Source organism: Mobula hypostoma, chromosome 4 (genome assembly GCF_963921235.1).
Source record: "Mobula hypostoma chromosome 4, sMobHyp1.1, whole genome shotgun sequence".
In the NCBI taxonomy this organism is placed as follows: domain Eukaryota; kingdom Metazoa; phylum Chordata; class Chondrichthyes; order Myliobatiformes; family Myliobatidae; genus Mobula; species Mobula hypostoma.
The window spans coordinates 125596236-125614499 of NC_086100.1; the positions used below are offsets into that span (position 1 = coordinate 125596236).

At 39.6% G+C, this 18264-nt stretch overlaps 1 protein-coding gene across 4 annotated transcripts in view; it reads left to right on the top strand.

Annotated features, from left to right (window-relative positions):
• Positions 1 to 18264, top strand: part of dclk2a (doublecortin-like kinase 2a) — a 378249-nt gene that overhangs the window by 234654 nt on the left and 125331 nt on the right. For 3 of the 4 annotated variants that reach the window (XM_063046455.1, XM_063046457.1, XM_063046458.1), the window contains exons 4-5: positions 8787 to 8891; positions 9947 to 9994. In XM_063046455.1, the coding sequence (XP_062902525.1) occupies positions 8787 to 8891; positions 9947 to 9994 (153 nt within the window). The remainder of the gene's footprint in view (positions 1 to 8786; positions 8892 to 9946; positions 9995 to 18264) is intronic. The other variant, XM_063046456.1, reaches the window with a different exon arrangement.

The following is an 18264-nucleotide window of genomic DNA, read 5'->3' on the forward strand; positions in this document are numbered from 1 at the left end:
CTTTGAATGAGTCATCAGACATCTTTTTATCAGTAATGACATTGATTATTTATAGATTATGCTGAAATAAATGAATTGTTATTTTTAAATTACTGTTTGATTTCTGAGGAAGTTGCCTTTATTTAACATCAAATATTTAATTTTCAGTGTATTCAAATAAACCTCATTACATCTGTCAGGTTGGCTCAATTTCCAATTGTTTATCAGATTAGAAATATCTATCTGTTATTATGAAATAATTCAGAGTTTCAAGTCCCCACTTTGTGCTGAGCTACATATTTCTCAACTGCCAGCACGGTGTTTTCTATTGTTTGATGGAAAATGATAAAGTGACCAGAAATCACCTCCTTTAACATTTATCCAGTGGCCTGTAGATATCTACAATATGTGCTGAGTTTAAGCTTGCCTGTGATGCCTGAGAAGGTGAATGTCTTTCTGCTATGACTCAAAAGAATGAAGACCTTTCAGGGAGATGCAGAAGAAGATTGCCAAATGGAATGGAAGGATAATTTCTTCACATGAAGCTTTAAAAAAAGCAGATGAGAATCTTGATCAGGGTTAAAGTATCTTTTCCTTAAAAAGAACTGTCCTAACCAGCTAGTGCATTAACACAGCCTGTTCAATCATGATACAATCATTTTCAGACATCCCACCTCTCCCGTAAGTTCCAGAAGTCTCCCGCATATTGATAGTGGCTTCCTGATGCCCGCAAATCATATACAATATCCTGGAAATCGATTTTTTTGAGAGCGAGCGCAAGAGAGAGAGTGTGAGAGAGAGAGAGAGCAAGCAAGAGAGAGAACGTGCAAGAGAGAGCGTGAGAGCAAGCGAGAGAGAGAGAGCACCATGGCAGAGTGTTCCAAAAAAAATATGAAACGTACTTCATCCCAGACTGCACTAAAGTGTACCCCTGCCTAATAGGGGTCAAAAATAATGACAGTGTTGCTCACTGCACTGTTTGCAACAGTGACTTTTCCATTGCCCATGGTGGGTTAAGACTGTAACTAGGGTTGCCAACTGTCCCATATTAGCTGGGACATCCCGTATATTGGACTAAATTAGCTTGTCCCATATGGGACCACCCTTGTCCTGTACTTCCCCCGCTAAGGTAGAGTGTTCCTATGAAACCTTTCGTAAGCTGAAATGGCGTAAAGCGAAGAAGCAATTGCCATTAATTTATATGGGAAACATTTTTGAGCATTCCCAGACCCAAAAAATAACCTACCAAATCATACCAAATAACACATAAAACCTAAATTAGCACTAACATATTGTAAAAGCAGGAATGATATGATAAATACACAGCCTATATAAAGTAGAAATAATGTATGTACAGTGTAGTTTCACTTAACAGAATCGGGAAGATTAAGCCAAAACGGATTTGTAGAAAAAATCGGCACGTACACACATGCGCACGTCACGCATGCGCACACAGGTGCCCGCAGAAGGCTTTATGGTCATGGTAGTCTTTCTTGGGGTAAACACAAGTGTCCCGTATTTGACTGCTACTTTTGTCCCTTATTTTGGAGTGAGAAAGTTGGCAACCCGAACTGTAAAAGGCATGTTGAGGTGAGTTTAACAGGTGTCATTCGTTCATTAGCATAGCTAACGTTATTTAAACTAGCTGGCTGGCTGCTAAGGAGCTACTCTATTTCAGACATCTCACCTCTGGGAGTCTCCCGCAAATTGATGGTGCTACCTCCCTGAAATGAGTGGGACGTCTGCATTTTGCTCCCGAGCCTCACTGTCGTCTTCCAAGTGGACTGCTGTTCAGATCCATTAGGAATAGCAAGGAGAACAGCACTTATAGCAGCAGGAGACCACTGCTAGTGATCTGAGGGTAACACACACAAAATGCAGGAGGAACTCTTATCAGGCCAGGCAACATCTATGGAAAAAGGTAGTCAATGTTTCGATCCTGCCGAAGGATTTCGCCCCGAAACCGCGACTGTACTTTTTTCCATAGATGCTGCCTGACCTGCTGAGTTCCTCCAGCATTTTGTGTGTGTTGCTCGGATTTCCAGCATCTGCAGATTTTCTCTTGTTTATGATCTGTGGGTTAGGTTGGTTGAGAACTGCTAAGTCTAGAGGAGAATTTGATCAAACGGGGAGGAAAGCCCCACAATGAAGAACCCAAGGTTTCCTTACAGGCCCCAGAAAGAAAATCTTTAAAATTGCCAGGACCTCTCGAACACAATCACCTTTAACTGGAGGTTCCATCACTAGTTTCTACTGCTGATAAATTGGCAGTTAAATCTGCATTAGAATCTGAATACCCTCATTGGGATCTGCTGTTTTAATATTGATGGGACACCTGCAGCAGCTGTTTTTTACATTGGGATGGATTGAGCCAAAATGACAGCAGTTAAAAACTTGTCAGGAAAGCTGTAAAGTTGTGTGAGGGACAATGTTTAACATTTGGGCTTTAGTGTTTACTTTTGTAATTTGTTCAAGGCTGCTGAGACTCCTTAAATCTGTTCACTGTAGTATCTTTTGTTTTATAAAGTTTCTGCAAGGAGATGCATATGTTAGTCATCTGCTTTGTTCCTATTTCATTTGCAAATGAATGTCTGGAGTTTTGATGCATTGAATGTCACATACAAACAGAACGAAACATCTGACCTTCTATTCCTTGGGTTCTGCATTTCATGTCGACAAAAATGAGATTTTTTTTCTCTATTGTGGCATAAATAAATGCACTTGTCTTCTGGCAGGGGAAAATTTTCAAATTATGCAGCTGGAATTAAAAATTTCTGAACCATTCCACAGAAATACCTTGAGTGGCTTTATAATGGCAAATTTTACAATGCCACATGACAGATAGAGACCTGAGTTAAATTCACTCTGATGTCTGGTACAAAGTAGTAAGATTAATAAATTATAATCAATGTTCTCTTTGTTGCTCTAATAATATATTTCAGATTCTCTCTTTTTATTAAATCTTGTGAATCTCATTAATGTTCCTTATATTCAAATTGTCAACTTATTTCTAAATTGATAGTATTCCAGCCTCAAGTAGAAACTTGTGGTTTAAACCCTTTCTTTGGAGACTTAAAGCACAATGTCTAGGCTAGCACCAGTGAGGGAACGCTAGATTATCAGAAAAGTAGATATTTGGAGTAGACATTGAGGTGAAGTCACATCAGGTTAATATAGGAAGTTCTAAGGCACTATATTAAGTATTTTAAGTTCTTCCTGGAGTCCTGAAAAAATTTAAACCGCAGCCAGTATAACTGGCTGTTGGTGAGAAAATAGTTTGCACGCACTGCCTGAAGTTTTTCGTGTACTCCAAATGGAAGGGCATCTCAAAAGTGCATTTGAGCTGGAAAATGGCATATGGGATTTAATACAGACAAGTGTTGCACTTTGGGAGGACTAACCAGGATAGGATTTACACGGTGAGCGGTAGGGCACTGAGGAGTGTGGTATCAGAGGGTATCTGGGAGTACAGATTCTTTGAAAGTGGCATCACAGGTAGATGGGGTCATAAAGAAAGCACTTGGCACATTGGCTTTCAAAAATCAATGTACTGAGTAGAGTAGTTGGGGTGTTATGTTGAAGTTATATAATCAGTTGGTAAAGCCTAATTTGGTGTATTGTGTGCAGTACTGGTCACCTACCTACTGGAAAGGTATCAATAAGGTTGAAAGAGTGCAGAAAATAATTACAAGGATGTTCCCAGGACTTGAGGGCCTGATATAGAAAGGTTGACGAATTTAGGACTTTATTCAACGGAGCATAGAAGAATGAGGGGAGATTTGATAGAGGTGTACAAAATTATGAGGAGTATAATAGGGTAAATGCAAGCAGGGGAGGGAGATGGAGGGCTATGGTCCAGGTGTACGTCGATCGGACTAGGCAGATTAGTAGTTCATCACAGACTAGATGGGCCAAAAGACTTGTTTCTGTGCTGTAGCGTTTTATGACTCTAAGAAAATACTGCAGATGTTTGAAATCTGAAATGCTGGAAAAAACCCAAGAGATCAGTTAACATCTGCGCTAAAAGAAACAGTCGACATTTCAGGTCTGTGACCCTTTGTCAAAACTGAGAAAGGGAGAGATGTTTTAAGTTTCAGTAGGAGAAAAGGTGGTTGTAGGGATTAGAATGAAGGAAATGTCTGTGACAGGTCATCAAAATGGATTATAAGTGATAGTTACCTACATATTAAGCTTTGTGGTCTATAACGAGTTGTTAGTGGTACGGTGGTGAGACCTGGCTAGAAATCTAAATTTATGTGAGTAGAATAAGAAAGACTGAGCCAACATGACAGAAAATAGAAAATGTTGGATAACTAAGTAGATCCTCTGTGGAAAGAAAAACATTTGAAATGAGGGGCATTCTGTCAGATCTGAGAAAGAGAGAGACATCATAGCCTAGGTAACAGTGAAATGTGTGTAGAGCAAAGAGAATCTCTCCAAAAGAATCAAAACTTAGTAGGTGGGATCATGTTAAGTTACTAAGACTGTGTAATGTTTTGCTGATGTGGTTTTGGCCTGCTGGAGAATACCTAGCAAGCCAGACTATACACCACAGACAGAAAAAGGAAAGGAGATGGCTGACAGAAATCTAGAGAGGAAGAAAGACCACATTAACTAAAATTAGAGTATTTGATGTTAGGTTGGCAAGGCTGCAATGTGCCCAGATGGAAGGTGAGGTGTTGATCCTCCAGCTTGTATCTGTGTAGGAGGACACAGACAGTGAGACCAGAATGGAGCTGCACTTCAGAAATATTTCATTTACTATACTATTGTTCCTTAATTAACAAAAGGGATACTTTCTTAGAAAATGTTTCGTCAAAGGGAAATTAAAAAAAAAGATGGCCAGTGGCATTGAATGTTTTGTACGCTATACTCTAATGGATGGAGAGGGACACTATTACTTATACTTTTAAAAATACAAATTGAAGCCATATTCTCAAAATATCAATGGTATTGTAATAAAAATTTATAAATTGAACATTTGTAAATCAAGGAGCAATGTGGAGTAATGAAGTGAACTCCATAGCTGCTGAGTGGCAACACACACAAAATATTGAAGTAACTCAGCAGGTCAGACAGCATCTATGGAAATGAACAAACAGTCAACGTTTTAAGCGAAGACCCTTCATCAGGACTGAAAAAGAAGGGGGAAGACATCAGACTAAAAAGATGGGGCGAGGGACGAAGGAGAGCTAGAAGTTGATAGGTGAAGTCAGGTGGGTGTGAAACGTAAGGGGCTGGAGATGAATGAGTCTTGATAGGAGAGAAGAAAAAGCTGTAGGAGAAAGGGAAGAAGGAGGGGCATCAAGGGGAGGTGAGGAGAAGAGGTAAGAGACCAGAGGGGGGAATAGAAGAAGAGAGAAGGTGGAGGGTAAAAAATTACTGGAAAGAGAAATCGATGTTCATACCATCAGGTTGGAGGCTGCCTCTACGGAATATGAGGTGTTTCTCCTCCATCCTGAAAATAGCCTCATTGTGACAAAAGAAGAGGCTATGGACCGACATTTTGGAATGGAAATGGAGATAGAAATTACAATGGTTGGCTACCTGGAAATTCCACTTCTGGTGGATGGAGCGGAGGTGCTCAACAACACGGTCCCACAGTTTATGTCAAATCACACCAATTCAGAGGAGGCCACATCAGGAGCACTGGATACAACAGAAGACACCAACAATTCACAGGTGAAGTGTTGCCTCACTGGAAGGACTATTTTGGGCCCCTGAATGGAGGTAGGGGAGGAGGTGAATGGCAGATGTAGCATTTCTGACGCTTGCAGGGATACGTTCCAGGAGGGAGATTAGTGGGAAGGGATGAACGGACAAGGGAACCACAGGGGGAGTAATCCCTGCAGAAAGCAGAGAGTGGGGGTGGGGGGAGGAAATAATGTTTTGGGTGGTAGGATCTCATTGAAGATGGTGCAACTTGCGGAGAATAATGTGTTGGATGTGGAGGCTCAGGGCGTGGTAGGTGAGGAAACGATTAACTCTTCCTCTGTTAAAGAAGCAGGAAGATGGGGTAAGCTTAGATGTCCGGGAAATAGGAGTTGCAGGTGAAGGCAGAATCAATGGTAGAGGAAGGGAAACACCATTCTTTGAAGAAGGTGGTCATCTGTGACATCTGGAAAGAAAAGTTTCATCCTAGGAACAGATGCGGCAGAGACAAAGGAACTGAGAAAAGGGAATTTTTACAGAAGACAGGGCGGGAAGAGTTATAGTCAAGATAACCATGGGAATCAGTAGGTTTATAAAAGATGTCAGTAGACAGTTTGCCTCCAGAGATGAAGACAGAGGGATTAAGAAAGGGGAGAGAGTTGTCAGAAAAGCACTGTGAATTTAAGGGCTGTGTGGAAGTTGGAGGTAAAGTTGATGAGCTTATTATGAGTGCATGAAGCAGCACCAATACAGTCATCATAGTACTGGACAAGTTGGGAAACATTACTCGGGAAGGCTTAGAACATGGACCGTTCTACATAGCCAACGAAAAGACAGGCATAGCTAGGGCCCATGCGGGTGCCCATGGCTGCCCTTTATTTTGGAGAAATTGGGAGTTGCTAAAAGAGATAGTTTTGAAGAGGGGACTAGTTCTACCAGATGGAGGAGGGTGGTGGTGGAGGGGAAATTGGTTGGGTCCTTTTTTGAGAAAGGAGCGGAGACGATTAAGGCTTTCTTCATGGCGGATGTGAGTGTACTGAACATTTATGGTGAAGGTGGTCAAGTCCAGAGAACTGAAAATTGTTGAAGAGATCGAAGGCATATAAAGTGTGGCGGATATAGGTGGGAAGGATTTGAACCAAGGGGAACAGAATGGAGTTGAGCTATGCAGGCATGAGTCCAGAGTTGATGAGATTAGTGATGGTGTTGGAGACAATTTTCTCATTGTCCATTCTGGTGTCCTTTTCAAGGGGTAAGTAAAAGGAGGTATCTGAAAGTTCCCGCCTGGCCTCAGCAAGATGGAGATCAGCCCGCCACAATACAACAGCACCCCCTTTGTCTGTGGGACAAAATCTTAGAATATCTTCATCATAATAATTTATCAATATTTTTATTGAAAACCACTGCTGAATATTGCAATTAAAAGTGGAGTATTCCTGATAATAAACTTGCAAGATAATTTTCCTATTCTTAAACAGTATTTGATCTTAAAATAAATGTGATCTGAAATTTCAGTGCACAGGAATCATCAAGGGTTCACATTTAAAATTGTTTCCTGGCCTTAAGAACAATAAACAAACACAATTATATATGATTAATACAATTAAGTGCAAGCATTAATAGTTAGTTTCTCAGTTTTGCATCTTGGGTGTACATTGCAGATTTTTGTTTAAGGTACACATTTACTGGCAAGCTGCATAAGAACACAAACTATTTTGAGATGCTTCAGTATAAGTAGCTTTATTTGGTCTACTAAGTGTGGTCTTGTTATAAGATGATTTGACAAACTAATAGGCCAAGTGTCTGTCTATGCAAAGTTTCTGGAGTTCTTTTACATCATTTTTAATGGTCCATCTAAATGCTGGCCTTAGCAGGTCCCTGATTTTAGGTTTGTTTTGTGGATGAGAGTGTTCTCTGCTGCTCTTCATCATCACCATCATCTTCCTTCACCTCTCCCTCCTCTCTGACCTATTTCTTCATCTCCTTTGTCTCTTCCCATTCTCCTCCTGCTCAATCTTCTCCTATTCCACTTAGGGGGAAACAAAGGTCTGCTCCTCATTTGCTTCAAAGACATTGAGAAAACATAGAAATATGGAGTTGGTGGGGTGGGCGGGGGGGGATGTGGTGGTGGATTGTTGGTAAAATAACAAGAGTTGGATTAAGGACAAGAATAGGGTAGGGGACTTTGAGGTGGGGTTTAACTAACAGGTTTTTCCTTTGTGTATGTGTGTCTGGCTGAGTATGTATCTGGAAAAGTGCCTATATGGGAGAGCAAAACACATTGGTCTGCAGTTCCGGTGAGGGTGATAATTCTGGCAGCAACCTTCTTCTGGTGGTGGTCCTTGAGGATATCCTGACCCTAGTACATGGAACTTCCCTCGTGGAATGAAACATGAAACTCAATAATGATCACTCAACTTCCCATTTCTGAACATTAGGTTTTTCTCTCCCTCCCCCTCCCCTTACCCCCTCTCTCCCTCTCTCCCCCCTCTCCCCCCCTCTCCCTCCCTCCCTCTCCCTCTTCCCCCCACTTCCGTAGTAGCCCATAGTAACCATTGCATTGCAGTTGTCTGGCTGCAGTGGTGAGTGCCCCTCTTGGAGCTCATCACTTCCTCTGATTGCAGTGCAGTCATGTCATGAGTTGTGTTGAATTGAAGTTGGTCTCATGCATCTTCTTTTCTTGCCTTTTTCTTTGGGCAGAAAATGATGTCGAAGACTTCTCACAAACCTCACTTGTTTAGGAAAACCTAAATTGGCAGTATTGCTAAATGGAACAAAGTTTTGGCAAACCAACCACGTGTGCAATGCATTTCTAGGCATTTAAGTTTTGAGTAATGGTATTTCTGTGAAAGTGCAGCAGATTTATAGCACCTGGTGCAATTGCAAACAAAGATAATAAGTTGCAAAGAATTCATTTCATGATAATTGAAATGATCCCTTCTCATATAAGATGTGGTAGAAGCCTTTGATGCAGTCTTCAAATGCACTATTGTGTACATATTAATGAGACAACACTCACGTAGAAATGACAGATATGCAACAGCATCATAATGTAGCAAATATTCTTTGTCAACAACAAGCAAGTATGCTAAGAGCATTCACTTGTTGCTGTCTAAAAGGCTGAGAATGGATTAACTGGGATCCTTGTCTTTCAGAGTGTCGTGTGATGAAATCGTCCTACTCACGTTCTGGTAGTACTTCACGACATTCCGGATCAAAAAGTCCTGGGTTGTCTCGTCGAAGCAGATCTCCTGCATCAGGTACACATTCTTCAAATAACAATGAAATCAATAAAAGAGTAACATCAGGAAGAGTGACTTATATCGTGAAGCTGTATATGTGACTGTGTTGGTGGTCAAAGAACATACCTATGTGTGCAGAAAAGGATGTTGCCCCAACGTGTCTCAGTTTTATTTTTGAGTGACTTCTTCATATGTCATCCCCTGCCCCATGGGAGATTTTAGAATATTTTATGCATATTGTTTCCTAAACAAAGAATGATCCAACTTTTACAGACTTAATTTTGATTTGCTTTTATTTATCTTGTAAAACCTTAAAGCTTTACAGTTCTTGCACTACATTAAGGTTTAATTTGCTTCACATTTCTCAAATACAGTCAGTTGCTTTCTGGGAAGATAAAATCCTACTCATATTCTGGAGGAATTAGTGGGTCATTTCAATTTTGTATTGTGGTATAAAATATCCAAAGTTGAATATGAATACATCTCTTTAAATTTTTATTTTGGTTCAAAGGAACCTCGAGAAGTGCTTATAATAGGCAACAAATTCCACATGTTATATCAACACTGTCAGTCAAAGTCAGCATTACCGTACCCACAGTTTTATTTAGAAAACAGCTACAAATATATTCTTTAATTTTGAGTGATAGAAAAGACACATATTTGAGCATATTCATGTTCCTGAACAAATATATTTTCGAAGTTACTTGCTGCAAAATCTTTGAATAGAATACAGAGCTTTATGTTCACACATTTGGTCTGCCAACATTATTTATTCATTGTATTTTAAATATTTTCACAAATGCCTCGACTATTACAGAACATTTTGTCCCTTAAGCCTGTAAATGACTGGACTATGCATTGTCTGTGATTGTATATTTGTGATCTATGTCTTCATCATCTTCTAGTAGTCTCTGTTACTCAACCAAATGTTGTACGTTATTGCACTTGTTCCTCTGTCTTCTGAACCCCCTTCTTGTGTTTTGAATTTGATGCTGTGTTCTATTTATGATTGTGTGGTAACATCTCTCCTTAATGTTTTCTCCTTCGCTTGTGTGTTAACTGAATGAGTACAGTTAAAAGAGGAGGTTACCACACTGCATATTCTCCAGTCAAATCCCCAGGTGAGCCCCTCTTTTCATACAATCCCATCTCACGCTTACTTTGGTCCACCAAGTACCATTATGTGAATGAAGATCATTTTCACAAAGGGCTTGAATTTCACTTTCTTAATAACTAAATCATAACTTTGAGTTGACAAGTATCTCTCACATGGTATTGACGTCAGTGGTACGATCACCTGCACTTAACTGGTTTTATCCTCTTCCAGCATAATTAACAAAAATATGTGTGTAAACTTTTAATATTGGAAACATGTTTGGAGTGAAATTAATTTTACTTAGTTGTAAAAGAAAAACGCACAGCAAATTTATTGGTGTTTCCGACTCCACTGAAGTTTAAAAAATAAGACACTCTAACACATTCTACCTGCTCCTTACGTGCCTTCTCACAGCTTTGTGCTTTTCATCCAGTTCAGCTGAGCAGTGCTATAATAAAAGCAATAGCAGCAAATTCTACCAGCTTAATTGTTCTCTAATTTTTATTTTGTCTTGTAAAAGCTTAAAGTTTTTAGAATTTTGTGATACTTTAGTGTTTACTTTGCCTCACATTTTTCAAATACAAAGCCAATTTCCTTTCTTAGATCACAAAATCTAACTCACAGTTTGGAGGAATTAATGGGTGATTTCAATTCTACATTATTGTATAAAATAGCTGATGTGAATTTGAGACTTATTATTCAGCCTTTTAAATTTTTGTTTTGGTTCAGAAAGAAACCTCGGGTGTAATGTATAATAGGCAACCGATTAATTATTTCAAATCAACACTAGTAAAGTAAGTATTATCCTACCCTCATTTTTATTTAGAAGACATTTACAAATGTGTCCTTGAATACTGAGTAACAGCATTATAGAGTCCACTGTTGCCCTTCTCAGAGGACAATCTCCCATGTTCATTAGACGGTCCTCTAATTCTGTGTTCTCTGTTTCGAAATAAGCAATTAGAGCCTTTGTCGGAGAACCTCCAGCAAGAGGGTATCAGGAGAAGCAGTGACATGTCTGGTGCATAGCTCACCATCAGCAATTGAACAGATTTGTGTTGAATAATCTCTGTAGGGTGCAATATAGCAAAATTTGGAATGGGGGGAGGAATTTCATCTTTGCCATTGCTTGAAGATTGCAATTAAAAGTTAACAATTATTTAGCAACCTTTAAAAATAATGTCTACAACACACACACACACACACAAAAACAGCATTTTTAAGGTTATGAACTAATCAGCAAGCAATGTCAATGGAATCTCTTAATATAAAAATCTTCATAACTTCCATGTGTCCTGGAATGTATGATACAGTGATGACCTGTATTTTGAATGAAATAGAAGCAGAAAAAAAAATGAAACGCAGGAAGATAATTTTTGGCCGCACTTTTTCAGAGGTCAGGTTTGTAACAACTGTTCTGGTCCTTGCAAGGAATGTTCCTTGATAAAACAAGCACAGAGCCTGTAGCTTCAGACTTATGGGACACAAACCGTGTTTTTCTAGGACAGTCCCTGGCTGTGCTGCAGCACTGTGGGATGTTCAATCACTGAATCAGCCCTTAAATTTCATGCATGTTTGTCAGTCAAATTTAAGTACAGAATGTTTCAGTTCTGTGGGAAATAAAGAAACAGAGGAAACACTGTAGAAAAAGCATATTCTGGTGGCTTTACTATGACTGACAGCATTGATGATGTATATAGCCCAAACTGTTGTACTGGAAGGAAATGAGTAATCATCAGTGGGAGAATATATTGAAGCATAAAATGGAACTTTTTTAGGATATAAAATGGCTGGATTTTCCACATCAGTAGAAAGATGGCATGCTGTGATTTGTATCCACTCAATTTCTGTGCTTCTGATTTGGTTGAATTTTGAGCATCTCATCCCAATTAACTCAATTTGACAAGTTCCCAAAAGGGATTGCAAGCTGTCTCATAAAACATGGTTTTTATCGGTGCCACAGGGTGCTTGATGTAACAGAATAGTTGTTTCTAGACAAGCTCAAGGAGAGGGACAAATTGTCCAGAACGTTATCCATCAATCTCATACACCAGCAATTGGCCAGGTTCTATGACAACCTGTGCTGCCATGCTTTGTGATCAGTAATAATGATGTAAAATCAGCATCATTCCACTCCAAGTTGAACTCACCTGTATAAATGGGTGGACGTATTCAACAGCCATTATTTTATCTGGTACAAAGTTCCATACATCTCAAGGCAGTGAAGGGATTGAATCTCCATTGCAGATTTGAATGGAGTTGAGCCGAATGTATTAACTGCTGTATCAGTAGCTAATTCATTGATAGTCATGTCTGCTTTCATAGAGTATCTTTTCATTTAAACCTCATTTTAATATACTTAATTTGAGAAAGAGCTAATTTTGCATGGGTGGACTGATCTACATTGAAAAAGTTGGTCTTCTTACATAAATTTTAATAGTGCAGTATTTCATTATAATGAAAGTTATGGTAAGCCATTGATATTTAATAAAATTTGCTGACTGGTTGTAAATTTAGCCTTATTAGACTATTTTATCTATATCTACTAATTTGAATCCTTTGCACACATTTATATTTTTACTTGATTCCTCTTTTAGTGAAGCAGTGAAGCACCTCAGATAGGGATGTATTTGTAACTGCCATAACTGGTTGGAGGTGCACTCCAGGCAATTTGCAATAGATTCTACTCGACTTTCCTTGCCTCTTGTACCATTAGATGCATCATCTAGTAGTCTGTAAGAGAAGAAGTTAAACTCGCCCAATAACGAGACAAGTTTGAATGCTGGTTACAGGCAGCACAAAGTATTGATTAACTAGCTGTCTCTAAAGGTTTCCATCAGAAGAGGATTAAACAGCAATTGCAAAATATGTGAAAACATTTTTCCAATGCAGTAAAAAAAGAGCAATCAAAGGCAACTCCATTATGCTGCTTTCTCTGTCCTCTCAAGTCCTGTGCATATCTCACACGCAGCTAGTTTAGCCATCCTTCACTAATCTGTGGCTGCACTAACTCAATGGCAGAATGCAATTGGAATTACTTACTATTGTTAAATGTACTGCGCTGCAGTAAAAGATGCATGTTTTGCATACTGTTCATACAGGTCTATTCATTATACAGTGCATTGAAGTAGTACAAAGTAACACAATAGCAGAATAAAGTATAACAGCAACAGAGAAAGTGCAGTGCTGGTAGACGATAAGGTGCAAGTTCATAACAAGGTAGGTAGTGAGCTTGAGTCCATTTTAAGACTGACTGTATAGTAGTTAACAAAATAAACCCACTGGATTAACTAGGAATAATGGAAAAATCAATAGAATAAATGTCTGGATACTATAGGAGATGAAGTGTATGAAAATATCTGAAGCAGCGACAACCATTTTGCTCAAGTGAAGTAGGTGTTGAATGATAATATTAAATATGTTTAAAGCAGTGATGACTCATTGATGTGAAATCTACTCTAGGAGCACTGTAAAGCATTATGTCAAGAGTTGTCACATATATAATGGAATCACAAAATTCACTCCTTTGCAAACAAAGAATTCAGTTTCCACAAATTTGCACTCATTATAACTGGCCAAGAGTCAGAGCTATCAAAATTGGACAAATGTGTGGTGTGAAAATTTTGATTGTGAGTCATATACTTAAGGTGCAGATTTCCACCAGAAACATAAATGTCGTGTGGGAGTTACAGGATGAACAGTTAAATACTGCAGAGGATGGAAATGTAAAGTAAACAGGAATTGTCGTGAACACTCAGCAAGTAATCCAGCATCTGGGGGCGGGGGGGTAGTTAAGAGTTGTTACATAAACTGTGTTCTATAAAGTTGTACCAAGATTTCCTGACACTGATATTCTGTGTCCCACATAATGAAGGCAAACATCTGATTTGCCATCTTCACCACCCTATCTAACTGTGCCACCAACCTTAGGTACCTTTGGACTTCTTCAGCAAGATGCCTTTGTTCCTCAATACTGCCTAGAGCCTTCCCATTTATAGCTTATAAATACATTTATAGGATGCGAGCCTCTTGGGCGGAACCAGCATTTAATTGCCCATCCTTAAATGCCCATGAGAGGGTGGTGGTGAGCTACCTTCTTTAAGGTCTTGTGGGAATACCTACAATGCTGTTAGGGAGAGCATTCAGGGAATCCAGGGATATGAAGGGAGGGAAAAGGAAGCATGTGGTAGGCATAGAGCACTGAAAATAGGGGAGAGCCCTCAGGAGTATAGAGAGTGTAGGAATTGGTTAAAAGGGAAATTAGGAGGGCAAGCTGGGGCGATGAAGTATCACTGACAGATAAGATTAAGGAAGATCCCAAACCAGTTTATAAGAATATTCAGAACAAGAGGGTAACCAGGGAAAAATCAGAGCCCGTGCAGGACCAAAGGGACAAACTGTGATTAGAGCCAGAAAACGTGGGAGAGGTTTTAAATAAATGAGGCCAAAGACACCGTAGCTGGAGTTTTAACTCAGGATGGTGACATTAAAGATCTTGTTAGATTAAAAAGAAGTATTACAATATATGCTTTAGCAGCCATAAAAATAGATAAACTCCAAGGACCTGATGAGGTCTATTCCAAATTGCTGCAGGAGGCTAGAGATGTTTATTACTTGCTGGCCACAGATGAAGATGCCAAATGATTGGAAGTAGAGTCAGAGAGAAAACAGCCCTTCAGCCCAACACATCCATGCTGACCAAGTAGCCTACTTGTAAAGTTCATATTTGCCTGCATTTGACCCATATCCTTTTAAACCTTTCCTATCTGTACCTGTCTAAATGTCTTTTAAATATTTGTAACTGTACCCACCTCTACCGCTTTCTCCAGCAGCTCGTTCTATATAGCCACCACATTATCTGTGAAGAATTTTCCCTTCAGGTCTTCTGCAATCTTCCTATTCTCATATTACACCTATCCCTGCTAGTTTAGACTTCCCTGGGAAAATAGTGACCATTCACCTTATCTAAACTCTTCATGCTTTTGCATAAGATCACCACTTAGCCTCCTACACTCCAGGGGAAACAAAAAGCACCAGCCTATCCAGTATCTCCTTATAATTCCAGCTCTCCAGTCCTAGTAACATCCTTGTGAATCATTTCTGCCCTCTTTCCTTTTTAATGACATCTTTCCTCAAGCTGAGTGACCAGAACTGCAAATGTTACTCCATGTAATCTCACCAATTACTTTACATTTTCATAATAATAATAAAATAAACATGGATGTCTGTGTGGACATCCAAATGGCCTAATTCTGCTCTTATGTCCTATGGTCTGGAAATTACTGTTAGAGAAGTGCCCTGTCAAAGTTTTTGCACGTAAGCCAACATGGAAATTACTGATTTGTCATGCATATGAACAAGTTACCCAGTATTTGCTGTTCACAGATTAACTAGAAGTTGCTGACTATTCAGGACATTCTAAGTCATAATTTCTGTTGCACAATATCTGGTTGTGAAAAGTTTATTTTATTAGGTTAGATTCTGAGTAGTTCAAAAAATAAAGGTTGCAGATTTAACCCTAGTTGCCTACATGATGACTGTAATATTCGATGCCTTGCCTATTTCATGTCTTAATAAATAATCTTCACGCAGTGGTATATGTATCCCCCAATCTTTATTTTACTTTCTGCTGAATGATTTATATTCCATGCTTTTCCTCTGTCAGAATCCTTCAGAGCTGTCTGGTCATCAGCCTGCTCAGTGCTAGTCCTGATGCCAGATGGCACAAATTCTTCATAGAATGGACCAGACTGAAATTGAAATGGGAAAGGAATGCTCAGAAGTTCCTGAAGGTGCACCAGATGGAACCAGTAGTGGGACAGCAGTCACCAATTCAGTTAATGGCCTGATGGTGAAAACATCAGCAGAGCCTGAGGTCCATTTCACACTTTTGACACCAAAACCATGCCATTTATTGGTCTTTCCCAAGGTGGGGTTTACAATAGCTGGTGGGCTTAGGCCCAGTCAGGTTTGTACTTTCGGGTGCTAAGGGATGGCTAGTCACCTGGTGTTGGGGGTGTGACAACATATATGAACTGACGACTAAATATAGCCGTCAGGATTAACAAAGCCATCTCTGAATCTGCAATTTGTCTATTTGAATTGGTATCAAGCTACTGACTCCTTAAGCTCTGAGAACAAAAACTAATTTTATAGTAAGTTTGATGACGTAATTTGTCTTGTAATTATTTGCTGTTAAGTGTTCTATTCAGTTCATGTTAACTCCCTGCAAGTACCCCAGAATATAGAACATAGTGCATACAGCATAGTACAAGCCCTTTAGCCAGCCTCTTAACCATCTTCAATGCCCATCTAACATTTTATTCCCACATAGTGCTCCATTTTTCTTTCATTCAGGTGCCTATCTAAGAGTCTCTTAAATGTCCCTAATATACTGCCTATATCACCACCTCTGGCAGTGTGTAAATCCCCCCTATTTATTCTTCCAGTCACTTTAAAATTGTGCCCTTTTGTATTAGCCATTTCTGCCTTGGGAAAAGGCACTCTATCTATGCCTCTTATCATCTTACACACCTCTGTCAAGTCACCTCTCATGGTTTAGATTATCTGATATCTCTTCGGTCTATAGAATGAGACAAAGTCAAAGAGTCATAGACCACCGAAGCAGGCCCTTCAAGCCACCATATCCATGGCAACCATCAAGTATACTAGTCCCGTTTACCAACATGCAGTATGTAGCCTCGGTGATTCAAGTACTCACCAAGATACTTTTCAAATGTGGGAATATCTTCCTCTACCATCTTCTCAGGCCAGTGCATTCCAGATTGAAAGTATCATCTGGGTGACTTTGATTTTCTTCCGATCCTAAGAACTTTCTACAGGGGCACAATTGAGAGCATCCTGACTGGCTGCATCACTGCCTGGTATGGGAACTGTACCTCCCTCAATCGCAGGACTCTGCAGAGAGTGGTGTGGACAGCCCAGCGCATCTGTAGACGTGAACTTCCCACTATTGAGGACATTTACAAAGACAAGTGTGTAAATAGGACCTGAAGGATCATTGGGGACCTGAGTCACCCCAACCACAAACTGTTCCAGCTGCTACTATCTGGGAAACGGTACCGCAGCATGAAAGCCAGGACGAACGGGCTCCAGGACAGTTTCTTCCACCAGGCCATCAGACTGCTTAATTCATGCTGACACAACTGTATTTCTATGTTATATTGACTATCCTGTTGTACGTAATATTTATTATAAATTGCGCATTTAGATGGAGACGTGATGTAAAGATTTTTACTCCTTATGTATATGAAGGATGTATGTAATAAAGTCAATTCAATTCAATTCTCTCATCCTCTTAAGCCTATGCCCTCTGGCTTCAAATGTCTCCGTTATCAGGAAACATTCCTCACAGTCTACTCAATCTACGCAGTTCATAAATTTTTACACTTCTGGCAGGTCTCCCCTTGACCTTAACTGCTCTAGGGTAAATAAACCCAGCCTTTCCCATCGCTCCTCAAGTCCAAAACATTCCAACCCAAGCAGCATCCTGGTATCGATCTCAGCTGCAATTACCACCTTCCTACGGTGTGGCAATCAGAAATGCACACAATACTCAGATGTATTTCTAAAGTTGTACTATGACCTCCGTGCTCATCCATTCTCCATCCTGACTAATGCATCCCAGCCACCTGTAAGCGTTTTTCACCACTTTATTTACAATATCTGTGCTACCACCTTTAGCTATCTATGGACTTGTGCTCACAGGTCCCTGTGTTCCTCAATATTCCCTTGGGCCCAGCAATTCATGATGTGTATCTACCCTGATTGGAGTCATTAGTGAGAAATCTATTAAACACATACAGGTAGTTTAAGAGACACAGAATAGCAATCTCTGATCACAATCCAAGTATCTGTTTCTGATGTAAATATCCATAATTTTCCTCTGGTTGTTTTGTATTTCATAGGATAGACACATTTTGGTAGATTTTTACCTTCCCTACCAAGATAGTAAACTGGAAGATCATCCTTTATAAAGACCATGTAATTCTATTGAGGACATGGCATTTCCATTTTGGGAGTGGATCAAATGAGACAGGCAGCTTGTGCAGGGGAAATCAAGAACTAGCAGTTCAGAATGTGGAGGGCAGGTTTGGGGGGGGGCAGGGTGGAATACATTAGGATAGGCAGTTTAAGTTGGAATCAGATGAATTAACACTATTATATGATGTGAAATTTGTTGTTTTGCAGCAGCAGTACAGTCCAAAGATATGAAGTTACTCTAAATTACAAAACAAATAAATAATTGAAAAACAACGGAATAAAAAACTTTCC